The sequence below is a fragment of the Lissotriton vulgaris genome, chromosome 10 (genome assembly GCF_964263255.1).
Source record: "Lissotriton vulgaris chromosome 10, aLisVul1.2, whole genome shotgun sequence".
Taxonomy (NCBI): Eukaryota; Metazoa; Chordata; class Amphibia; order Caudata; family Salamandridae; genus Lissotriton; species Lissotriton vulgaris.
Window position 1 is genome coordinate 1,033,500,595 of NC_141698.1, and position 27,441 is coordinate 1,033,528,035.

General features: G+C 42.8%; 1 protein-coding gene across 1 annotated transcript in view; it reads left to right on the forward strand.

Moving 5' to 3' along the window:
- EAF1 (ELL associated factor 1) overlaps positions 1–27,441 on the forward strand; it is a 71,588-nt gene that overhangs the window by 32,767 nt on the left and 11,380 nt on the right. The window contains exons 3-5 of the mRNA XM_086942077.1: positions 2,515–2,651; positions 9,835–10,001; positions 26,298–26,525. Coding sequence (XP_086798203.1) covers positions 2,515–2,651; positions 9,835–10,001; positions 26,298–26,525 — 532 coding nt within the window. The remainder of the gene's footprint in view (positions 1–2,514; positions 2,652–9,834; positions 10,002–26,297; positions 26,526–27,441) is intronic.

Sequence of the window (27,441 nt, forward strand, 5' to 3'; positions counted from 1 at the left end):
AGGGATTTTAAAGTTAATAACAATGGAGTCACCAATAAAAAGCTTTGGAACGTGGCCCACCTATTTCACACTACAATCTGTGAGAATTTCATTTACTAAGTCCTTGTGCCAAACAGTGTTTTACTGCACCAATGGACCACCTTAAACTTCAATGCCAATGGGTTCTCTTTTTTACCTATCTCCATTGAGGGTACGCCCTCCCGTACTATAACGTATGGAGTACATTTAGGAGGTAACTGTCATTCAACTCCTTGTCTTGAAGTCTCTATCCAGCTCTGCAAAGGAATCACCACTCCTGGTGATCCTGCTGCTGCCAATATGGATTTGCTTCTTCTGGCAGAAAGGGATCGTGGTCTGCCCAACTTGGATGTCAAAACCTGGCTTTCTGCCACTTCTGGGGGATGGTTAGTTTTGGAGAGTGGTTCGAGGGCTTATCAGACCAGGTAGAACAAACATGTTTCCACTGTGTTCCTATTAGCATTGAGACTTTATAATAATGCTCTGCCTTTTGATCAGAGATAATGTGTATGCCAATTATTTAAAAAAGGTCTGGCACTGATCAAATATTTTGGATTGCATTTTCATTTAGATAAAGAGGAACACCATCTTTTAATGCGACTTGGAAGGACAATTTTTTTCTTGGCCGAAGCCATGGCTTTCCATCTGTGTGACTGCAGTTTTTTCTGGCAAGTGTGTCAACGTTTGTGCAATCCCTTCTTTGCGCTTTCTCTCTGGTGGAGGTGAGTTTACTGATTTTGGCGCAGGATCAATTGAATTCACTGAGGAGTTCAAGATGTCACAAAAATGGCATGCCATCAATATCTCTCCACATAAATTTTGCTTTGGAGCCTCTTTTGTGCCTTCTAAAGGGATACCTGCTCCTTTATTCCTCGAGTTTGGTACCAATACAGGGGCCATCTCTTGAGCTGATATTTCAGTGATGATATCGGGATCATTTATTAATCCTTGGACTGCATCAATTCTCTCTTCAACTATCCTATTCTCTGTACTCAATGCCTCCAAAACTGTTGTGAGATAATTGGTTATTACTGATGTGGAAGCCATTACCGGTTCTCTGCTACCTTTAGATGGATTTGTTTTTCTCTTACCCAAACTATATCAAAATATACAACAAAGATCACGGCCAACCATCAAGGAGAAAGCAGTAAGTCCTAGGAATATTAAGGTCCAAATCCTGGGTCAAGAGGGAGGGCCTAGCCACCTCTGGACGTGGCCAGGCGCAGGCTGACCCCTCTTGACCCGGTCTTTGCCCAGTCCCATGCCCGGACACATTCCACACAGTGGGGATCAACAGCACTTTGTGTGTGCCCAGTACGATGGATCTTCCTCCTGGTATGAAGGGTCTACTCCAAAGGAGTATGGGGATTGTAGTTCTGCCCAGGCTAAGCCCTTATGTGCAAAAGGTGCAACTCCCAGCGTGCGCACCTGGTCCCATACCTGGCCCACACTCTATAGGCCTGAACCTTTTACTCTGTTCAGGTCTGGCGGGACCAGGCACCCACACCTTTTTGGTTCTATTTTTACCTTGAACTTTAAAAACTGATAACTCCGGTTGTCCTTATTGGACTTTAGTTTTTTGGGTGTTTTATTTTTTAGAATGTCCTCTTTTTCTGAATTAATTTGGGATTCATCTTGTGCTTATTTTCACTTTATCACTGTTTGAGAACTGCATAAATACTTTACACATTGCCTCTAAGTTAAGCCTGAATGCTTTGTGCCATGCTACTAGGTGGTTAAGCACAGGTTTATTTTGTGACTTTTGTGGTCCACCCTGACAAGAATTGTGATTATTCTTTGAAGTGGGTTCTCACTCCCTTCACAAATAATCACAATTCTTACAGGGATGAAAAGGACTACAGACGTGTTAAACTAGGAACTGGTGTAACAACCGCAACAATGTAACTATTTGTAATTATCGCAGAAAGATCTGTCATAATGTTCTAAGCTACTGCAGAAATCGTGCCTTTCTGGTGAAGCATTCATCTTGAGCTAAAAATTCCATCAACTAGTTTTAAAAAACTGATAGCTTATTTGTTTTAAAGTGGAGTACAATTGCAGCCTTCTAGCATATCTCTGAAAGTCTATGGAACAAGGAAGACCTTAAAAATTGTTCCTGGTGTAGCATGTGTTACAGTGTTATATGCTTCGGCTAAATTATGCTCTACCTTCACAGTGGACTACACAAAGGGGATTGAGTGTTTTTCATGAGATCATGTCAATCATTGCAACATATTGAGAAAAGTATATTTTTGTGGAGGGGCATTTGCATTTTACATCCTAAAATCCTGGAAAAAATTTAGATTTGAAGGCTGCATATAAAATACACAAGTTAATATCAGCTTTGCAAACAATGTGTTCGCAATCAATGAAACTGTATTATATTTTGTGGGTGAGAAGTACAACTCTAAATGATATTGCCCAAATTTACATTTGCACAGCATTACATTTGTATTAAAACACATTAACTAGTATTTTTCTATTCTTTTATTTGAGGGCTCAACACCTCCAATGACTGTTTTTAAAGGTAATAAAAGGCCGTACCAGAAGGACTGTGTACTCATAATCAACCATGACACAGGAGAATATGTTCTGGAAAAGCTAAGTAGCAGCATACAAGTAAAGAAAACCAGGTAAACACGCTGCCTTGTAGAAAACCTTACGTACATTTCCCATTACTGTTGCTATATATTATTTGTTATCTGCAAAAAGCCTGTTATGTATTTGAACTGTGGTGCTGGCATCAGGAATAGATCTGCCCTTGCCAAGCTTTCCTCAGGTCATAGCAGACACTGAACACTTAGGAAGGGTAACAGTGGCAGCTTCAATATTTCAGTAAGTGGAATATACACATTTATAATATTTTTCAATAAAATATGAATAAACCCGGAGCAGGCACACTTCCACTGACATATTTCCTACTCAATTCTGAGACACATTTTAGAAATATTCTGGAATGTAAAGTTTTATGAACGGTATTCATAACTAAAACGCAATGCTATAGAACAAAGGTTGGTATTGGATGTGGCAGAAAGTTGATACAAAGTTAAGATAAGAGAGTAGTAGTAGTTGACAGCTGTGATTCACACATAACAACAGTGGCAGCAAGAACAGCAGAAGCCACACTCACTACACTATTTAAACAGCAGCATAGTAGTCTTGATTTTAATAGGTTGCCAAATGCTCTGCAGAACAGCTAAATACGTAAGAAAGGTAGAGTTTAAGGAAAACAGCGCTTCACTCTTGACGCAATATTGCCTGTGATTGAAGGCTACAAAATAATGGCCTGATACCATACTGCCAGAAAAATCACAGTTAAACTGAACAATGAGATTTTCTGGGGTTATTTGAACTCATGGAAAATGAGGCTGATGGAAAGAGCTGACACACATTACAATGGCTGGTACAAAGTTCCTGAATTTCTATCTTTTATGTTATGGTGAACTTTGCTAATATATCTGTCTCCGCATGTTTCATGCCATAAAATAATACCATTGAAGTATGTCATTTTTTCACCGTGCTATATTATTAGGGAGAATAAAAGCATATTGGCTCAGAACTATGGGCACTTCTTCCTTGAAGCCTATTGGAATTCCATAAGCCCAGAAAAAGGCAAACAACCTCCAACAATCTGATTTAGCAAGTCAAAGACTTCCATAGATCACTTTTGTTTTAAATCATGACTTATGCATTTGGAGCATTGGAAATAATCTTAAATGGTCTAATGTCCAGATGTCCCCCCATTAGATGTCTCTCTTCATCTCCCCCTCTACTTCATGTGCCCAGAATGAGAGATATGCAAATCTCATTGGCTGCGCCACCATCAGTTTTGAACTCAGAGTTGACAACCTAAGAGCAGGAAGATTCCACCTGGAGCTGCACCTAGCCTTTGATACACGTCTGCATTTATGTGCGGCCCAAACGCAAGTCTCATTTATACTTCCAAAAAAAGTATTGACTTCCAACAATTTAATGTACAGAATTGCATGACTTCCTCTCTAAAAGCTAACTGATGCTTGATTATGGACATTATGTTTGCAGTGTTGTTTTGCATTTAATGCATTATAGATTCGAGGAGTAGCCATAGAATTAAGATGCACCAACAGCAGCCACGTGCTTTATACCATCAGAATGTTTGTGGAGTTGAAAAAACTGCATGCGCCTATTCCTGAAATTGGGAAGAAATTAAAACACCTTTGTAGTATTGGATGTACAAAGGCATAGTTTAATCCCTCATCCTTGTCAAGCAAGAGCTCCTGCTCGGCTTATGTTGAGAAGGCTATATTATGAAATAGTTTTGGGTAGTTGTTACTCAGTAGGGGTGTCCTGGAGCTTAAAGAGTCAAAGAAAAAGCTAGCTAGGTGATGTTTAAGGAGTCGGACGACAAGCAGCTTACAAAATGGCACAAAAAACGAGGTTTTATTCCTTCTCTAAAACATAAATGATTGGCAATCAATCAAATCTTTGAAAAAGAGTTCCCACAGTTGTTGCATACCTCAATTGAACTTTAAATGTTCAACAGATGCTGTCGTAGAGAGCCGTTATCCATGCTATACTGGGCATTGTTGATTAATTATTTATGCGTTGAAACAAGTACAGTGCCTTAAACACAACATGTATGACTATTGGGAGTCAGTATAGCAGCTTAAGGTGGTTGGAAATAGAGAATCTTACTGGCATTCCCACAATACGGCACGCACAGCATTATGCATGAGTAGACGATGCTGCAAGAGATTACATGTAGCAGTTGTCTGAACAAGATAGAAAAAGTGCCTGCAGCATCACTGCTGAGCTGGTTGGCCCCTGTAATAGAGTGCGGTTCTCACAGAGAACCTGAAGAAGCGAAACAAGTAGCTGTTAGTTTTTTAACTTGAATGCTGAAAGAGAGGCTAACATCAAGGATAATACCAAGATTGTGAGCAAATGAATTAGTAGTAGGAAGACTTTCCAAGTCAGTGGGCCACCTTGCAGAGGTCCATGTGAACTGGGAGGCGCCAAATAGAATGGTACTATGCATTCTATCAGTACCACTGTATCCTGTATGAACTATGTCCTGCTTTATTTGCACAGTAATCTTAAAATGTCTTTTTTTTTTTTTTTTTTTTTTTTGGAAACCTTTATTGTGCATTAGTAAGAGAACAAATACGGGCCCACAACCCATTGGCCGGCCACGGACACATTTAAAGCACCAAAGCAAGCAATACGGCGACACAGTAACACATTAGTATAATAAGCAAGCATTCAAGAGTTACACTGTAGATCATCGTGATACTATGTCCCAGGAGTAATGAAGGTTTGTTTTATATTTTTGTTGCAGCTATTGAAGTTCGACATTTTAATTTTACATAAACAATAGGCTAATAAAGCGGAGTCCGTGCCGGAGTGACGTGACAGTAGCAGCAATTTTACCACATAATCAAATTACCCAATATTCAAGTCCCCCCGGGCAGCATGGCGGCTCAAAGTTTGTACAGCAGAAGTTACATACCTAATATCGTTCCTGTGTCCACCGCCACCCACCCCTTAGCTGTCTCAGACACGGACCCAAGATAGAGTAAAGAGAGAGAAACGAAAACATAGAAAAAATCAAGGCACCATAGAAACTGAAATCAAGAAACTAAAATCCCATCCCCCAACCCCCCACCCTACACGCATGCAGAGGCTACGGCCTACCCCCCCCCCCCCCCAGCAGTGTGTCTGTCGCCCAATAAACCCGAAATATAGAACAAAGAAAAAAGAGGAGAAAAAGAAAGGAATAAGTATAACATCTGAAATATAGAGAGTAAGAAAAGAGTGTTCTAATCTATAACTCCCATTAAAGAGAAAAGGTGGGGAGGAGCCCACCAAGTACCAGGTCCCCCGGACTCCCCAGCCGTAAATACCTTCTACCCCATATGCAATAACAAAAGTAGATAACATGAAATATGGAGTGAAATAGGGAGAAACATCCCACAGAACATAGCACGCGTTGAGAAAGCGTCCCATCTCGAGTCACCATCCGCCATTCCTACACAGTTCGTAGAAAAGGGTCCCCTAGCCCTGGCCAGATCGTAAGCGTCCCCCCGAAGATGGCTTCCAAGGAGGTCCCGCCCCAGACAGAACAAAGGGGTAAGATGGCCTCCCTCGGCAGTGAGAAGACTCCCAAAAACAAAACGGACAACGCCAGTCACATACAGTGCCATCAATCCAGAAGAGCGGTGCTCCCAAGTTTACCAGATGTTGCATAACACTAAGAAATAAGAGCGTAGCTTGCATAACGTAGGCAGTCAATAGAACCAGTCGCTGCGTCAGCGGCACCATGAACAGGGATATCGATGCTGTAGGCGAAACCAAAAGTTCTGGCAGAAATGGCAACACTGTAGTAGCGCTGGAAGAGGCGGATAACAAACTGCAGGCATTTTCACTGCCAGACAAATGCTCCGTTGTGCGCTCGTGCGGCAACATTGTATCCCGGTCACAGCATAGCGTGGGCCGATTAGAGCAGCGAGGAGAATAGGCAGACGCTACACACCTCGAGTCGGATGCGGCATCTTCCAGCCGGACGCACAGCGCCAGAGAACGCTCACGCCATTCTGCCCTCAATTCGGCAAGTGCGGCAAGAACAGAGGCACAAGTGTAAACAGGCTGGTGATCGCTCATGTCCACCAGCCGAGGCGCAGCACACTGGTCCACACTTCGCTCGGGTCCACAGAGGGCGACACATTCAGGATCTGAGGCGTAACCCACCATCACCCCATAGGAGCCGGCCGCCATGTTAGTGCCACCAAGGGGCTCACTAATGCGCTTAGGCGAAATACACAATGGGCGGCTGGGGTCCAATCTCCCGATACAGTCAGGGCCCGCTGACACCGGGCGACAGTCAGTGAGATTCTCCCTTCATGCGACTCTAGGCAGGGGCAGCCACAGAGGTGAGCCACGGCAGCCAAATCCACGCTGAACAAAAGAAAGGGAAGCAGTGCGGCTCACCGTAGCGTCGCACAGAGGAGATTCCACAGGATAAACTTCCAAGCAGTCGATGTCCACATTCCACTGAAGGCCAGTGCAGGTTTATCCCCAGCAAGCAGCTGGGCACTAGACGCCCGTTTCGCTCCAGACCAGGCAGCCCACGGAGCTCCAGCCGCCCCCGGCGGCACACAGCGACACGGGTCCGGTCCCAGGGCTAGACAAAGCCGACAGAACAGCACGGCAATATCTGCGGCTAGCAGGCAGGCAGGGACACCGGAGAAACACCTTCAGCAACAGCGCGCTCTCATCTACATCCCGCGGTAGGGCTATCGCAGGAGAACGGACAGGATAGTACTGCAGGGAACAAAGGCTCGGGGAGCCGGGAGACTACACGTCCGTCTACGCCGCCATCTTGGCTCCTCCTCCTTAAAATGTCTTTTTAATGTTTTTATTGCTTTTATGATTTTAATCAAATCGAATAAAGTGTATTTTGACTGACTGACTGAATGGTCACTGTCTTCTATCAATTCAATTTAAGTGAATTTGAGCTCATCCAGGAAGATCAAACTCTATTTTGAACCTCCTCAATGTTTTGTGTGATAAATACCACAATTATCTCATCATCATTAAACACAAAAGAAGAAACGTAATGTTGACTGTTGCTAGAGGGTGAATATAGATATTGAAAAGGAATGGACGCAAGGAGGATATGTTAAATTGCAAGCACCCTCTCAAATGGAAACTAGTGCACAGATATTATCGATTGTTATTGTTTCAGCAAAAAAGGTGGCTAGAGCTTTACAGAGACCCAAGGAGGGAGGAATTGTGGTAGTGTCTATTTCAGCTGTTGAGAGTTTGTGAGTTGAGTAGTTAGCAACTAATCACAAGTCTATACAGTTGGACTTCACTTTTCTAATAAGGCTTTACAATATATTGTCCCCGTGCATGTGTCGGACCTGTTTCTTTATTAAGAGGGCAGGACTGGTGGTGGATGTTAAGCAGCTGTCGGCGCTGCATATCCGGCACGCCTCTCGGTCTGGTGCTCCACTGATGCCGGCATCATTTTGTGGTGTTGCGTGCTGAATGCACACAGTGGCGCCCCCCCGCCCAGGATTGAATTTTGGTATCGGGGAGAGAGCAGCACAATCTGTGCTGGAATGGAACTAAATCCGGGAGACGATTGACGCCATGGAAGAAATCCCGCAGCAGTATGTGGTTGAATTAGTGAACTGGAATATCTGGGGCAAATTCAGTGCCCGGACTCGACATGTGATCTAAGTCCGAGAATTTCCACAAAAAACTCTGTTGGCGGATGTTTTAAATCGACACAGTGGTGTGGGGACCACAAAGACCATCAAGCATTGCGAGGACTACAAGGGAGGTGGTAAAAGAGTGATGCCTCGAGAACTGGATTAAACCAGGCTCCAATGGGAGTGTGACTATCAGCATGGACCCCTAACGCTAAGTACAGCAGAGAACACTAAAATGGCAATGATTAAGGCAAAACGCCGAAACGCGTCTGCCACGTGTTACTCACCAGTGTCTTCTTGATGGTCTTGATGGTGCCAATAAAGTTTCCTGGATTGGTCTCAGTGCATGTGTCGGACCTGTTTCTTTATTAAGAGGGCAGGACTGGTGGTGGATATATATATACATATATATGCACCACATAAATGTTGATATATTTTGTAGAATAGCTCATTCTCCAGATTTTAAATTTTTTGCAAGGCTATTTGAATATGACTAGCTCTGCAGTGTACCAAGAACGGGTGGATTTCTGTGATGAGAATACCAGTGTTTTGAGAGGTGCAATGGATTCCATAGAGTGCTTCATTTATAGATGGAAAGCTTTAATGAGCTGGCTGGGATCTGAATAAGAGCTGGTACTAATGAATATGTAAGAGTATAGAGTAGATATTCAGCTTAGTGAGTTGGGACATTGACTGGGATGTTGAGGTCAAGGATTGACGGGGAATCACAAATGTTTGAGGATTCAAGTCTTGTGGAGTAATCCAGCCACATGTAAAGGTCTCCACAGATGATAAAGGTGGCATATGTGAGGAAAAACAATACCAAGAAAGAAGCAAGAGAAGTATCAAAATTAAGGGTGGGACCAGGGCGTCATTAGAGAAGAGCACCAAAGAATATTGTAGAATTGTCTGCTTCAATTTTACATAGAAAACTCTCAGCAATGGTAAATGTGTCTGTGTACGTTGCTGGAATCTGGATAGACAAATGATAAGTAATGGCTATGTCATCATTAAGCAAGCAGAGGTGGTCCTTCCTAAGTATAGATCAGCCCAAAGGAATCGCGCAAACAAGGTCAGGACCAGAGGAGGCCTGTAGCCAGGATAAGCCTCTACATGTCCATCTCTGTTGGAAAGAGTCCAGATCCTGCCTGCATGACAGTTCTTTGTAGCAACAGTTCAATTCCGGGATGGATTGCACCAAAGTCTAGAATGGTTTCCACTGGGCAGTAATTTATTGTTTTTGTCATATTAGGGTAATATAGCTAAACACTGTTATTATTTTTAACTTCTATAATTACCATAACGTAGATCTTATTTCGAAGATTATTTTTTCAGTCTTTGAAATATTTTTAGTCACAAGGTCAAATACCGACTTAAAGGTCTCACTATCCACAACTTCTCCCTTTTTTCGAAAGCTTATATTAAATCTTAGTTCCCCTCGGTCAATGCTTCATTTTATAGATAGGCAGCCTCACAAAAGTATTATGCATTATACAGTCAACTGTTAAGCACTTTGAATACCCTATAGGGAGATAAAATGTGCCTGTAAAAAGTGTTTATAAATGTAAGGATACACTGGCAATTCAAAAGCCAATTAACTTCGTATTATTTTGATTTCTAGAGCAGAAGGCAGCAGCAAGATACAGGCACGAATAGAGCAACAGTCCACTCGACCCACACCACCATCCTCCCAGCTGAAAGCACCTTCAAAGCAACCTGTTGGGCCAAAAACATCCCCCATGAAAGATAATCCTTCACCAGAACCCCAGCTGGATGACATCAAAAGAGGTAATAATATGTTACTGGCAACATCTATGCCACTGATATGGTCTTTTATCTTTATGACCATTTAGAAAGTGGGATGCACCCCAGACATGTGGTTTGTGCAAACCAGAATCTGATCCTGTAGAGTTGGTGAGCTGCAAGTGGTGGCTGGTTGTTTGTGTAGGTGGTAAGGTGGATCATTTGTGATGTGAATGTTGTATGCAAATGTGCTCAAGTGAAAACGTGTGTTTGTGTGTCAATGTGTGCAATTTGCACACTCATAGTCAATTCAGTGTAGCCATCCTTAGGTAGCAGCACACCCGATGCCTGGTTAGAATTTAGTGTGTGCTGTGTGTGGGTTAGTATTTGTGCCTTGTGCCCTTGGCTTTGTCAATTACTATTGTATTAATGTTGCAGATCATAAAAATGCCTTTGGATCTCTGCTGATGTGTATATGTTTAGTGCGAGTTAAGTTGTGAAAGTTTTTGGTATGTTATATTGTTAGTGACATAGAGCTGAACATTGTCATCAGTGTGACCATTGGCTTTGTACTAGTTGTATAAACAATGCAAAGTTTGTTATGATGTGTAGTTTTGTATGAGTAGGGTTACAAAACACAGAATTGCCCCTGTATGCCTTCAGCCTTCCGCCACTTGTTTGGTAAGACAATGCTGTTTAGGTCTGGCAGAAACAGCTCTAGCTGTGTGTTAGTTATAATGAAGTCATTAAATAATAATACACAACTAGGGTCTTGCCTCGGCCTTCCCGAGCTATTGCTTTAATTAGCTGTCATTTAATGTTGTAACTCTCAGTAATACATTAAAAAGTATTGCTCTTAAACCAGCATATAGAAGTTCAGTGGACATACATTTACATTAGGACGGCACACTTTATTCTATTTTACCATACATCACTCACTACTCAACAACCTCACCTTCTGGGCTGCGGTGATTTGGCCTAGAGCTGTTATGCGAGTTCAGCGAGGACTGAAGAATAGCCAGCTTCTGTTGCCTAGCCTTGGGCCACTGCCACAATCAGACAGCCAGTCCACTCATGAATGTCGGATACGAGGGATAAGGACGAGAAATGACACAACTGCCCCAGAATCACTCTCCCAATTCCCAATCACACACTTATGTGGCATCTTGCCATTTGTGAGTCCTCATTCAACTCATTTAATTTGTCCACTTTTAAGATCTATAAACTAAGGGTGGTTTTCACCCCAATCCCTAATAACATGAGCTGCTGCTCAGTAAAATCTAAGCCAAAGGGTACTAACTTGTTCCAGGTTTTACCTTCAGACTTAGTAAGTATATGGAGAGGAAATAGCATAATGTGCAGTTTTACAGCCATGAATTTCACTTGATGCTCCTTGTAATGCAGTGAAATGTCTTAGACAGTGACATTTACAACTGTCAACTATAATTTCCTCAAAGCACTCAGTACACGTCTAAAAGCTTGACAGTCTGTGTCCGCCACACTTTCCGAATGCCCGGCTCTGTTACTAATTCATATATGCTTTGCATGTCTTTTCAAATTGAATTAACGTGTTGGACGATCCATGCCAAATCTCTTTCCCACTCGCGGCTCTGAAGTCTCCTTGTTTGATCATTTCAGACATTGTGCATTGTGTCATTTCCGGGTATCATTTATCTGCTGCATTACTTGCTAAGTCTACAAGGAATATTTAGCCATACTTGTATTTTACATAAACTTACAAATGTATATGATCCTGAGGAGGATAGAAGTAGTTATATTTCCTGCAAAATTGCAGGTGTTTGAAATGTAGTGCAGCTCTAACCTAAGATCCCTTTGCAAAGAAATGTTTTACTCTAGCAGGAGCATCTTACACAAGGTGTTGTTCTAATCTAAGGGAATTGTCAAGGAATAGAAAACCTAGCATGCAATGGTAAAACCTATACATTGGGCAGTATTTTCATAGAACACATTTACAGTTGAAGGCAAAGAACGATAATGCGATTTGCACATAATTAAGTGGCATGTTTCACTAACTAGCAAAGAACATTTAGATTCTAAGGGCAGCGGTTTAGCCATAAAACCGAGTTTCTTTCCCACATGTCTTACTGTTGCTTACTGAGATTTGTTTTGCTAGAGGCAAACCTTTTGGATGAGATGAAGTTCATCTACCTCTAAAGGGCTCATGACTGGTGAATGTTGGGTCACTGATCGCCCTGTACATCAACTCCTGTATGTGGGTTATACTTCTCTGTTGGTTCAAGTTGGGTACATTTACCTACAAGAAAGTGGTAGAACTTGCACTGAAAGATCCCCAGCATCAAGGGGATAGCAGGGTTTTCTTTACTAGTGACAGAGGAAATAGAGAATAGAGGGAGAAGATGTTCATATTTACACAATCAAAAACAATTTTTATCTTTTTTAATTGTTATTACTTTGCATGTGAGAGTATTTCTCTGATTGAGAAAAAATTGTGGTAGGTGATGAAAAACATCTGGAAACCCTAACGTTTTAAAAAATATATTAGTTTGTTTCTAGATTCTAATCTGACGGGAGAAGGTATCGTATTAGTTGGGACTAAACGCATAGTGACAAACTGCATAGCAAAACGAGTACTTGCAAAACCAATAGGTCTGAACTTGGGAAACATACAGGGTTTTTTAAAATTCTGTTTTACAGGGACATGTGATATGCCAAAAAAATGGCAGGAATATAAAAATAAAAGAGTGACCTAGCTTCCCAGGCATACCAGGCACTGAAGTGTACTGATTTTATCAGGCAGCGGTGCACGTTATCTGGTAAATTCAATCACTGACAGTGCAATACAGCCTATGGATGAAGTGGGTAGCCCCATTGCCCCCTTTTGTGTGTGTGGTGAGCAGACGCAAAACGTGAATGACACTTGAACAGACCAATGAATGAAGAGAGCTTACACAAAACCCCTGTATGTATGTATTTTTGTTTTGACGGTTTTGGAAAACAGAATGCTGGGAAGACAGCTAAAGCTGCATTCTATACCTAAAAACTGAGTGCAGAGAGTGCAATAAAAATGTTCATGCAGTAAGCCAATGAGGTGTGAACTGGCATGTACATGTATTATTAACCAGAATGAAAGCCAACCACAACCCTGCTCCTGAGATCCTGCACACGTCGGTTTGTCACGTTTCATTAAACTTTTCCTATATTCCAAAAGTGGCATTTTACATTACATTGTTCCGCAGGCAATGCACCTTTTTGCCTTTCATCGCAGTGCCACTGCAACAACCATTTACAGCACAGTAATTGAATAGCAACGAATAAGAAGAATCCCCACCACGTACTACCTAATATGGTCAATCTGTTAGCTGATCTAGTCCTGCACCGATTGAGCACATTGTTTCTGTATATAATGCAGATCTACTAGCAACTATGAAAAACGCTTCTTTTATTTTCAAGGAAGTGTAGTAGTTTTCTCCTGAGGCACTACTACTACAAGAACTAGTGTGCCGCGTTTCTTAGGCACACTGTCATCATAAAAACAAACAAGCGGCAGAAGTTATAGAACAGTGAAACAAAAAAATATAGACAGCAGGCTGTCTTTGGTTATTTGCATAGCTGTGAATAAATACTTTTGTAATCCTTTTCATAATGTGGGCACCCATGTCATGACGTACCAAGGCACCAAATAAAGTCATTGCGGAATGAATATGGGTTATGTTTTGGTAATTTTTTTTGTAATATCTAAATTTAAGATTAAGCTGTTTCATACTGCGGAAACTAGTATTATATAATTATACCAGAAGCTAACATATAGCTTCCATTATAAAAAAGACTTGTTATTGTATATATTGCCTTAAAACAGGATAACTTATGTAGTTTTAAACCTTTTTTGATTTTAAACTATCAGTTCACATCTTATAAGAATTATTAAAACTTCATAGAGCGTTTTAACAATACTTTACTGGTTGTATTTTAAAATATAAGCACAATATAGGAAAACCTAAAGACAGGTAGACCTAATTTGAGGAATACAAGGAACACTTTATGGGACATAGACATGGAACCCACAACATACTGTTCTGACAACAGATTACACAATTGGAAAAATATTCTATTCCGGATTAAAGCTCTCTGAATACTGCTTTTAAACCTCACAATACTTTGTTTCTAAATTTTGATTCTGTAAACAGGTTTGTGGGTGTCACATGATGTATTTTAGGGATGTTTTCGCTTTCTAAAACTTTTTTCCAGAAGAAATCTGGTTTTTCTCTCCTTAGGCCTGTTTTCTCTTCTGCCTTCGTTCACCATGCTGGTTCTGGTCAGCTTGATATGTCTAGTAGTCCAGACAGGGCCGGACTGAGATCAGCAACCAGCCCTGGCAGGTGGCTTCTCCACCGGCCCTGGTAACGGGAGGGGAGGGGGTTATTACCCACTAGGCACTGCTCCCGCTTTTCTTATAGAGGGCCGAGTTTGCAGCGCTGCTACAAAACCGGCACCCTGTACGAAAAGCGGCCTCCTGGGGCCACAAAACCGGCCTCCAGCCCACCGGGAAATGCCCGGTCCCCGCAACGGCCAGTCCGGCCCTGCTTTCAGACAACCTTTCTGTGAAACAGTGTGCTTGGGGCTAAAACATATTTTGTTGGAGGCTAATGAAAAATAAGGGAAACAGCCTTGGAGCCACAAAGAGGTTCCCTGTTAGGCATCCCGAATTTTCTCTGGTGATTACTGTATGCCAGGCCTCCTACAAATGTGTGAATGACCTCTCCCATTGTCCTTCCCAGGCTGAAGTTTTTGCTGACATAGGTGTGAGGTAGGTTTCATTAATGCTCTAGTCAACATTAATTTTGAAGGCTTTCCCCTGTGTCACACTCTGCATTGAGTCTCATTTTCACGTCTGTCTTGAGGTAGAAGGCGTGGACCTCAAGGACTACATCTGTGATCACTTCGATGTTAAGTGCACCATTGAGACTTTTAATGCTTAGGCTTAGACCTCCACTGAAATTGACAGCTGAGGGTGCTGGTCCTTGCAGTACATCCACTTGAACTACAAAGCAAACAGTCTCAGCACAGAAAGGCCGGTTTTGCTCTTCAACAAATGCTCAATGCAAACAGCTTCAACTAAATGAGGTTCAGTTACACTTTCAAACGCCTCAGATTGACATTTGCTGTTGTATGTCTGTGGGCACTTAAATCATCTCAGCAGGCCTCCTCCTTCTGCTGCATAGAAGATTTCAGACGAGTAGAAGTTCTCAAGGCAGAGCTTTTCCTTTAATAATGCAGTTAAAAGATCTATCCTACTCATACAAAGATGCTTCACCGGTCATCTCTACATTTTGGGCTCTCCCTTTGCCGCCAGTATTAGTTTTACAACGCTCTTTCAACATTCAAGGACTTTATTTCAAGGCTGTGACGTTTAATGCAGCACCTTACCAAGGGACCTCATTGTGGCACTTAAAGTTTGAGATCCCTGCATCCTCTGGGCCCTGGTCTCTTAAAGTGAATAGAAAACCTTTGTGACCCGTTCATCCATCTACAAAGGAACATTAGCAAAATGGAAAGAACAAATACAGAATTTCTGACTTCAGACCCCTGTTTTGCACCAGGACTCTGTTCCAGAGACTCCAGTTGTTTCTGCAGTGAAATAAGAGAAAAACGTGGCCGCTTCTTCTTCAGCTGCTCCTCCAGAAAGGTGAGCGAGTCATCCTATAGATTGCATAGGAAGGACTATGTTTTCTACTGACCTCAGGATTGGCTTGTCTCTCTCCTCTGTTAGGAAGGCATGACAAGCCATGTGGAAGTCATTAGAAAACATAGCTGAATATTTCATGGGCACCTTAAGCCAAATTTCATGAAGGTGGTTCATGAGGGAAGTTTAAGTTCCACTCAATTAAGCTCAGTCAAGGATGCTGCTGATTTATTTCCAGCAGATTCCGTTGTAGCTTGACTGTAGGACGATCATGCTGGCTTTCTCTTACGTACCAAAAGCCAGACGTACTACTTAGCATTCATATCTGGAGTCTTTCTGTTTGAATCACATAACGATGACGAGCTGGCCATGATGAAGACTCTGGATATTACTGAGAATTTCACTGTAATTTTAAAGGTAAACATCCTTTACGACGCGGTGTTTACACCGCGAGTCCTTTACTACGCAGCCATTACAACGCAAGTCGTTACTACGACGTGAGCTGGAGGGCGCTCTTGGTAAAGGAATAGTTTGATTTTCTATTCCAACACCTTCCCTACTGTTACGCGGGCTGGAGTTGGAATAGAAAATTAAACTAATCCACAATCCAGCGCCCTCCAACGCAAGTCGTTGTAACGACTTGCGTTGTAATGGCTGCGTCGTAAAGTACCGCGATCCTTTTGATCGCGTTGTACTGACGTACATCCAATTTAAAAATTACCCAGAATCTGGCATAAATTGTAAATCTGTCATCAGCAGAATTACCACAAACAAACTAGTTGGAGCTTATCAAGAGTAATTCAGCCAGCTTTATATATTCCTGTGGTTATTCTGTTAATGACCGATTTATAGTGAAAATCCATTCTTTTACCATTGACGTGACCAATACGTCAGGTGCAGAACCAGAGATGGATGGTTAGAGCAGGACAAGACATCCACTGTTTAGTAGTCTTTCCAGCTTTGCAAACAACAACAGAACCAAAATCAGAAATCTCTTTCAGAAGATGAAAGACCAGAATTGAGGAAGCGGAGGATCCCATCCTTTTGCAGGTGCATGAAATACTCCAGTAATAAAAAAAACGATTTGCACCATCTCCTCCCTCTCACAAGCGCATAAGTGAGAGGAAACATTTCAAACCATCTTTAGCAGTGGCAGGTATCATTCGAAACCATTTGATTACTCAGTACAAATGGAAACACGTGTGTGAGAATGCTTACCCCAAAATTTCCATCTGCCAAGGTGCTTTACTATTTGCCAGCTGATCCAGAAAGTTGCATGTCCTCTAGGACAAAGAAACAATGAGAAGGTTCTACAGCATCACAGTAGTAATATCACTCTGAGAATAGTTGCACATCCACTTTGCACTTTAAAACAGCAAAATATTTAGCCTGAAAGGAAATATCCAGGATATTTGCGCTTTGTCAGATCCATATTTTCCACAATTGAGAGGAGCCTAAAACTGATGAATATCCATGCAGTCTGGCAAAGCGCAGCATACCTTGAACGCGAATGCCTGCGCAAACGAGTATCCTGGCTTTGCCTTTGGACTGTAATGTTTTTAATTAAGTATACAATACATTCCTGCGGAGTGCAAGAGATCCTCTAGAGAGCATATCTATTCCAGAGGAGACCAAGAGATGTTCTAGAGGATATGGCTATTCCTGAAGACAATAAGAGACCTTCTAGTTGGTATGCCTATTCCTGAAAGGAACATGAGACCTTCTGGAGTGTACAGCTACTCCCTGGAGGACAATATACCTTCTAGAGTGTATGGCTGTTCCTGAGGAGAGCAAGAGACCTTCTGAAAAGAGTTACTATGGGTTCGAGTAAAAAATGTTCTGCATTTGGTGTCTATTAAAGAATCTACATCCAAGGTTATTCTCAGAAGAGACCTTATTGTTTTAGTTTTGTCATTTAGCTAAACTAGGTAATCACTTTTTTTCTGTAAAAGTGCATTTATATTCAGCATTCTTTCTTCACTATCCCTGCAATCTAAACATTTTCCTCCCTGGGAGTTTTATTATAGTTCTTTCAAAGGTGATGAATCTCTCTTTGAACTATTGCCGAACTTAAGCACATAGCCTGGAAGTTGCTATCACATCACCCAGGAGAGGGGTGAGGAACAGCAACTGTGTTCTTATTGACTTTATGGTATTCAATTCAATTCAAAAAACTTTATTCGATCATTTGTTAATAATCATAAAAGTACATACATACATAAATAGTTAAAAACATATAGGTACAGCAGATTTTAGAACATTCATATATCAAGAAACATATTATTCCTCCAGCGTACCGACTTCAAGATAAATACAGCAGTAAAAAAACAGATGTCCTGCGACCCAAGACCAAATAAAAGCCTCATAGCAGATACAATTGTGGATACATTATATTTTTTAAAAAGTGGTTTCAAGTATATTTTACGGAGATGAAGATAAAAAGGGCATAACAATAGAAAGTGCTCCGGGCTTTGCTTTGTAGTCCCATCACATGGACAGGGGGCAGTAGTGTAAGTTTTCATATGAGGATACGCAACAAACAAATGAACAGTCCCCATCCGCAATCTTGTCAAAACATATTGGTGGGAACAAATAGTAACCATTTTAAGGTATCCTGCGAATCCTGATTCTGCCATGTTATACCTATCATAAAAAACATGTGTAGAAAACTTAAAGGTAGCTACATTACGCTTTACCATACTGGCCCTCAGGAATTCGTGTTTAAGCTCAGTCTTTGGGATGTCTATAACACAAAGTGGATTATCACACACTGCAAGGTTAAAGACATCTTTAAATTCACGAATAATATAATTAAGCCAGGGAATACGGGAACATTTTTCCATGTGGAGACAGTCTAAAATAATCTTTTTTGTGAACCCCGTCTGCTCCTTAATCCATATAGATCTCCATACCATCAGTGGTCTTAAATTGATCAAATCAGAAAGATGTTCCAGTCCAACGTCCTGATGGATCAATCTAGTTGAAGCAGAGGGTGGTAGACATAAAAGTTTTTTAACAAATTTATTTTCCTCCACGTGGAGCATGTTATGGTTACAATGGCCCCATATACCTGAGCCATAAAGGGCCAGGGCAGCGCATTTATGACGATATAAGTACAACATGTCGGGTTTCCGCCTAGAACCTAGCTTGGATGCAAACTTAAATATGCCAAAGGAACACTTGGCCATTTTGGCGCTTACATTGGTCATTTCAGATGCCCACATCCCCCCACTATTAAAAGTGATACCTAAGTAACAAAATTTGTCAACCACTTGTATTATTTGATCCATAACTGTAAAAGGTCTTAGATTTTTAACTTTCTTACCGCAGGCCATTATAAAAGTTTTGAATTGTTTATTTTTAATTTCCTCCCATTAATAAAATCCACAAATTTGTCCATGAGTTTTTGCAGCCCAAGAGGGGTTCTCGAAATCAGAACCGCGTCATCCGCATAAAGCAATATCGGAATGGAGAGGCCGTCGGCGGTCGGTGCGTCAGCATTGACTGCCCGTAGTTCAAACTCAATTGCATTGATAAAAAGGGAGAAAAGAAGGGGAGCGAGGACACATCCCTGCCTAATACCAGAACCTACCAAAATACTCGGTGTACACTCTCCCGATTGCCCATAACGTATCTTCGCCGACAAGTTCCTGTATAATTGGGCCAAGAAATAAATTATTTCTCGTGATGCTCCCATATCCAGTAGGGTTGACCACAGAAGACCATGGTCAACTAGATCGAAAGCACTGGAAAGGTCAGCAAAGCAAAGAAACAACGAGCCTTGTTTTGCGCGTGTATATTTGCCTATGATGAGGTCCAGGTTTATGCACTGTTCTATTGTGACTTTATGGTATGCCACAACAACCACATCGCTGACCACCCCTTTCTCTTTCCTTCTCTTCCTTCAACTAAATTTGGTTTAGGCTTTCCTAAACCAAATTTAGTGGGTCACAACGTCCTATAATCCGTTGAGTGTTAAATGTGAAGTGTAACTGAGAGTAGGGTAGCTGCGTCGAGTCTTTCTTGGCTATATGTGGTCAATAGTGGTAGCCAGTGGTGCTGCATCCCCTTCTTCCGTATTGCTTTTATGCAACTCATCAGATTTGCCCTGCCTTTTAGCTTTTGGAGAAATAAGAAGCCAGTGGTTATTCGGGATCTGCTGGATCTGGATCAAACCAGTCCTGCAGGTCAGTCAATCACTTGAACAAAGGAACAGCAGACTGCAGGACCAAAAATGCACACCTCCTACAGAGAAGATGGGCTGCCTCCTCAACCCCTCCATTGCTAATAGAAGGAGCTTGGAAGCAAACAGCAAACTGAAAGGGATTTTTCACCTGACATCGGTTGCCTTGACTCTGTGACCCACTAAAATACACTCAGAGTTGATGTCTGTTTGGGGCTAACTTTAAATGGGACTGACAGATTTGTACCAACTGCCACAGGACTGAATATAGGGCTAAGTCCTGCAGCATACCATGTGTTGCACATAGCTCTAAATGCCCTTGTACAGAAGTAATAGTACCAAATGCTGAATTCTTGGCTATCTGCCTTCTAGGTGATTAGGGTTACATCACGAGCACAGATGAAGAAGCTCTGCTGCGGATGCTGCTATTGAAGGTGACAAGGACTTCTATTGCTTTGCATTTAGAGGACCTGCCCTGTTCTGCCAGAGATGGACTCTGGCATTCACAAACATGCATTTAGGAAGCCAGAGAAGCCTGCCCAGGTCCAGGCACACCTGCATAGTCTCCCATTAGTGTCACAAAAATTATTGTGCCATTGTATGATAACGAAGGAGCACTGGTTTCCATATGAGAAGCTGCATGCCTGCATCCTGCACTGCAGCTATTACTTAATCAACAAGCATTGGAAATGCAATAGGTCTCACCGTAGTTTAAGTTTAAGCAATTTGTTTTGCGAATGGTATTTTTTAAATCTTTTTTTAATGCTTTTAACTCCCCTAAAGGTCCCTTGCTTTCTCTTCCTATTGTTAGCAACACCTTCAGCTAAGTGTTACATCCACCCGCCCGCACCTCTATTACACTCTTATAAAGCCAAATTGTGACAGAGCAATTATGGTCTGTGTGCTCGGTTAACAAAATAGAAACAAGCATTGGTAAAAACGAATGTTGATCTGTTAACTGTGACAATATCTGTAAATCATCGTTTAAAACTTAGCTCACTTGCTACGAGGGTCTGTAAATGAAAGTTAAAGCGTTTGATCGTTCCCACTTGGGACTTCAAACTGGGTGTGTGACATGTCCTTTTGCAGGGAAAAGTTAGATTTATACTCGAACCTCACACTGCCCAAGGCGAAATCTAAAGATATATGGGCTCCCCTGTGATCATACTTTCTACATATGGGTGCTGAAGCAGCAAAAGCAGCAATAGAAGGTAACACCAAAGCCCACACCAAATTAAGCCCCTACTCCTATACCAGCGAGCACACCCACACGCACTCCAGTCCTCCAATATATATATGAGATAGCAAAATGCAATGTTGAATCTGTGGTTTTAAATGGGCTAACACTGCTGGTGAGTGATCTAGTGCTGTGCTGTCATATGACATCAGTGACATTTATCAGCATAAAAAGCACATTGCCACCTGTACATCAAAGTAATCTTGGGGCAGGATAATTATACTCCTTGAAGCCATAGGTAACTGGGGAAGTGAGAAGGGTTCCAAAGGGCAGGCAATGAACATTAGCGTATATCCCTGGCTGCCCCAAAAATGTCTGTGTTGAAAATATGTAGTAAACTTTGAGATGGTAATGATTGGAATAAGTGCTGTGTGTGACAGCGGTAATCTTTGCTCTCATTCCTGTATGTACTAATTAGCTTCAACCCTTATTAATGATTTGCGCAGTACATTTTCTATCTTGCACTCCACCAACATTACTTATTTAAACCTGAAATGAAATGCTATTTTATATAGCAATAACCAGGGCACACACAGAAAAAACTGCCAACGAAAACTAAAGAGAGTTGTTTAAAAATTACGAAACTAAAATAAAACAGATTGGCGAAGAAGTGCGCGGAAAGGTAACCTGGAGGTCGCTCTTTGTTCCAGGAAATGGGAGCTAAGACAATGCTCTCTGCATTTATGTACATGGCAAGCTGCTCAAGAGATGTGTGGGCTCTGTTTTTAAAAAGGCTGCTTACACACCAGGGGTTTAGAATGTCCATGCGACACAAGCACACTTTTATTTTAATATATTCGCATTTTGTACCAGAATAAAAGGTGATTTTATTCATTGCCCTGTTATGGTCTTCCTTTACCGTTTCTGCCCTTTGTTTAATGTAACATGGTTCTGGACGGAAGGCACTTACCTTTTTGCACACGAATCTCTTGAAGCCAGATAAAAGTTACCCAAGGACGGCCTGGGGCACTGAGGCAGTACGCTTTTACACACAGTTGATTACCACAGCAAGGAGTAGCCCCCAGAGGTCAATCAGGCAGGCCTACCTCCCTCCCCGCGCTTCGCCGCCCCTCCCTCAGATGCACCCTCCCAAAGATTGCTGACTCCGTTCTTAAGGAAGGCATGCAGCCCCTTCAAACACAGACCAGTGTCCCGGCACCAGGAAAGGGGAAGTGTTGATACATCACGGGGAGTGTCGAAGGGCAGCCATTCTGGTGAATTATCTCCTAGGGCAGGGACTCCCAAACAGCTTGGCGCATCTTCCCAGCCGAACTTCTACGTAGCGTAGGGTTGCAGAAGAATGCTTGAGATTGTGGGCAGTAGGAGTGGGGTCACATTAACTAAAATTATGGCAACGATACATGAAGTAACCTTCATAAGATCTATGAGGCCGAGTCTACAAACACAAGCAAACTAGGTATACCATTAAACAAACCGAATCACAAAACGGGCTCGCACGGAGCCTTGTCTTTTGTCATAATATTGTGTGAGCATGCCTTTGATTAACAAGGGGAAACGGGGCATACCGCAGGGAGAGCCCTCTATCTGCCCCTCTCTACCAGCAGCGATGACTTAAAAGAGCCAACGGGGGTGGGGGAGGTGGGTGGGGGGAGCGGGGGAGGAAAAGTGAATGTGCGCTGACAGGAGATGTGCTGTGGCTTTGGTGCACGAAGGGAGACAGGAGGTGGCACGCGCGGACAGGAGATGTGCACTCCGTATGTGTGCACATCGCCTTTCCGCACGTGCCACCTCCTGTCTCCCTTTGCGCACACAAGCGGCAGCAATAGAGCTCACTAGCGAAGCAGCTCCGCTACAATCGCACGCGAGACCTAATCAATACATTTGTAAAGCGCGCTACTCACCCGTGAGGGTCTCAAGGCACTGGGGGGGGAGGGGGGCGGGAGGGGGGGGCTTCTGCTGCTCGAACAGCCAGGTCTTGAGTAGCTACCTGAAGGTTAGTAGGTCTTTGGTTTTCCGTAGGAGGATGGGGAGGGTGTTCCAGGACTTGGCGGCGAGGTAGGAGAATGATCTGCCGCCGGTGGTCGCTCTCCTGATGTGGGGGACGGTGGCGAGGGCAAGGTCGGCAGAGCGGAGCTGGCTGTTCGGGGTGTAGAAGCTGATCCGTTTGTTGAGGAATGCTGGTCCGGTGTTGTGGAGAGCTTTGTGTGCGTGGGTGAGGAGCTTGAAGGTGATCCTCTTGTTGACAGAAAGCCAGTGCAGGTCTCTCAGGTGGGGTGTGATGTGGCTGTGGCGAGGGATGTCGAGAATCAGGCAGGCAGAGGCGTTCTGGATGCGTTGAAGTCGTTTCAGCAGCTTGGCCGGGGCTCCCGCGTAGAGGGTGTTTCCGTAGTCCAGTCTGCTGCTGACCAAGGCCTGGGTGACCGTTCTTCTGGTGTTGGTGGGGATCCACTTGTAGATCTTTCGGAGCATGCAGAGGGTGTTGAAACAGGAGGATTAGATGGCGTTGACTTGCTTGGTCATGGAGAGTGTAGAGTCGAGGATGAATCGCAGGTTGCTTGCGTGGTCGGTGGGTGTTGGAGCTGCTCCTAGGGCGGTCGCCCACCAGGAGTTGTCCCAGGCTGAAGGCGTGGAGCCAAGGATGAGGACCTCTGTCTTGTCCGAGTTCAGCTTCAGGCGGCTGTTCTTCATCCATTCGGCGACAGCTTTCATATTTTCGTGGAGGTTGGTTTTGGCGGTGAGAGGGTCCTTGGTGAGTGAGAGGCTCAGTTGTGTGTCGTTAGCGTAGGAGATGATGTTGAGGTCGTGCAGACTGGCGACATTGGCGAGTGGGGCAATGTAGATGTTAAACAGTGTCGGGCTAAGGGAAGATCCTTGGGGTACGCCGCAGATGATATTGGTGGCTTCGGATCGGAAGGGAGGGAGGCGAACGCTCTGTGTTCTGCCGGAGAGGAGGAAATGGTCCAGTCCAGTGCGTTGCCTCGGATTCCTGCATCATGGAGGCAGGTGTGTAGGGTGCGGTGACAGACAGTGTTGAAGGAACAAAGTTGGAAGCATGGAACAAAGTTGGAACTCCTGCCCCTTCCTGGGACTGGTAAACTTGCCTACATGACTGCTGCTGAGCAGGTGGTCCCCGTGCACAGTTCCTGTAAAGCTGCATAAAAAGGTCCCAAAACAAATGAATCACGTATTGGACTTTGCCAACAAGAACACTTACAGAATCTGCAATTGAGAACAGATTCAGGTTTTGTCCGAATGTTATGTTCCTTGCCAAGTTTGTTTGCCTATAAGACGGGGCTATATGAGAGTAACCTCGGTACACATTCAGACAGAAGCTTTAATGCCATATGTAACTGAGCATATTGCCTAAATGATATTAAAAGGTCAATATTTATAGAAGACCAACATCGCATATGGCTTACATTTATTGTGTGCAATACATGTGGTACATGATGTAGACATTCTGTCCCACACCACCCTCCAAGAATAAGCTTGGACTGTTCGACCTTGTTACCACCTTAAAGTCAACCTAACAAAGAAGTACTTGGCAATTCGGTGAGCTTACAGTAGAAGCTGGTTATTGTGTTTCCAGGGAGAGTAGCAGTAATTTTCACAAGGATGGCTGACTGCATTTGAGCCACACAGGTCCTGCAAAACTGACTTAACCCATAGCATTTCCTTTCAGTCTTTTTGAACCCCTTCCAATCTGGCCAAGAGTGTTCTGCATATTTCATAGAAAAGGTTAAGAACAGTAAAAAAACGGAACTTCTAGCTTCCAAGCAGTCCTTAGCAAGATGGATTATGTCCTCCATTTTCTGTAGGTGTCAGAATACTCATCAGCCCATTTGGCCCATTTCACCTGAAGTGAAAAACCACTGCCATGCTTAAGGTACATTCTTGATGGTGAGATCTATAAGGCGGCCACATGGTGGTTAATCCAAACATTCACCAGATGTTACTTATGTGATTCTGATGCTGCAGGGTATTTGTAAAATGGCTAGTATATTTTTGCTATTCTCAATTTTAAAGTTCCTTCTTTTACCTACTTTAATTTTGGGTGATACATTGATAATATTATCCATTGCTTCTACCACCTTATTACTAGCAGTAACTCTATAACTACTGATCAAGAAGCACCAGTTCAATTCACTGGCTGATTTTTGCCAGATTAATTCTTGGCTGTTCGGTGATGATTGCAGCCCTACTATGCCTATCTTGGCCTTCTCGCCATTGGCCAACTTTAGAGCAGGAAAAGGACATATGATGCAATGCTGTAATTCTACACATCACCACATTATCCACTTCACTTGGCAACTAAAATCAGCAATTAAGCTTTCTCAGCATTATGAGGAACAAATGTAGCATGCCCACTTCTATGTGATCAAGCATGACGTCTCCACCTTTCATCACCCACCAGCAGCACTGTTTGTGTGCCTCTCACAGGTAGCTGTATGATAGGGCTCAGAACACTTATGTCTTTTAAAGTCTACAGATGGTTAGTGCTTCCAATTTGAAAAGCACATTCATATGCAAAGGTGCACTCTTAGGTCAATTCACTTGTTGGCACTTTTCAAAAGATGACGTTCTATGATATCAGATACACTGCACCAGTATTTATTTAGGAACAGAAGTAAACATATTCATGTGGGAGGGCAGCAGAACAACTACTGGCACCACAATCTGTCTCTCCTTCCTGCATTTGTCCATTCACTGTTCCATCATCATTGTGTCTCCAAACGACAAATGTGTAACATTGCAGTGAAGATGGAGATTTTTTGAAAGTCAATTTGAATGAGATGGTTCTCCAGTGTCCAAGGCTGTATTAATTCCCTCAGACCTCTCCCCCCTCCCCCCCTCCTCCCCAAGGTGATGCTGGGAATGTTTTCCATTGGAAATCACTCAATAGCTTTGTACAATTATATTTTTAAAATCTACATCTGTTATACTGGCATTGGGTGAAGTGAACAGTCTTTCATCTCCACATCTCTTTCAATAAACACAGTGAACAAAGAGTCTATTGCAATACCAAGGATTGTGCTGTGTATTTTGCCATTATATGTAATTTGACAGTTGTCTGCCATCTGTAACCACCTACAGTGTTGCACTTTGAGGCGGGAATAGCTTGCTGTACTACTATCTGTCTCTGCAGACTGCACTACCCACTCACTGCAGTTGCTATTTTGCACTCGTATGGTATCAAATATTGCATTTAACAATGGGAGCAGCTTATCTTTTTCGTTCTCGTAACTCACATTTGGATGAAAACACAGTTTTAATCATGAATATGTCCTTGCATTTCAGAGCTGAGGGCAGAGGTGGACATCATCGAACAGATGAGTAGCAGTGGCTCTTCAGCTTCAGGGTCCCCACCAGCGAGTGACGATGAGAACTCGAGCAGTGCGGGAGAAGAGGATACCCATACCTCACCTTCTCAGCGTCCACCCTACCGAGGTCAGCACAGCAGCCGTGCTCCTGCTTCCAACGGAACCGGACGGCAGCAAGAGAGCAATCAGCTGATTAATACTCTCAGTGAGTATTGCAATAGTGTATCTTCTGTATTTCATAATTGTATTTAATTGATATGTGTTTGCGAGTGCAGATAGGCAAAGAGGACACTGCGGCATTTCACTGAGTGATAATAACTCAATCACTTTTTACAAGTTTGCCTACCCTAACAAAGAAAAGTTGAGGGTGGGGTAGAAGGAGTAAAGATTTCAGTTGTTTTTATTTAAAGGAAGGAACCCCTTTAAGAGTAAATAGATAGTCCAGATGTATTGGATTGAGTGACAGAGCACTTTTACTGATTTGGAGCAGCTAAACACTAACTGTAGTCAGCATCTAATCCAAAGAAATTCCCAGGGAGCAGTTGATTACAAACACTTCCTCTGTTGACTTCCACAAAGTTATTATTCACCTTTGTTTCTGTACTTTTATGGATGCAGCACTAAATGGCAGGAATATCCAAAGCTTGCAAATCTGAGGCAGATTGCCAGAGCGGTTTTCTGGACAAGTCTCAAATCATTGTTTGCATTCAATGGCATATCTGAAAAATGTAATTTCTCTCTTTATAGGGTTCTTTTAGTATGAATGGTTCTGAAATCTGAGTTACCTCTCAGAAAAGGCTGTGTCATTGGTAGAAAGCCTTTGCTGCCATCCCCAGTTCTGTGCCATGCCTTCTCATTCACATAGTGTCCAATTTCAAACGCCTTCAATACACAAATCATAAAAAGCACTTTTGTGCTGTTTTGAAACATTCTATGAGCAGGGTACCTCACAAAGTGAAAAGGATGCCGCTATAGGTCATTCAGGCATGACTTGTCCAAATGTCACTTTTGGAATGGTTCGAGAAGAAGATGCATCGCTGGCTCAAATCACAAGACCGAGGTTTTAGTTTGATAAGATTTTATGGAAAGGACAAGTCAGGGGAAACAGGCCCGCTATGAAA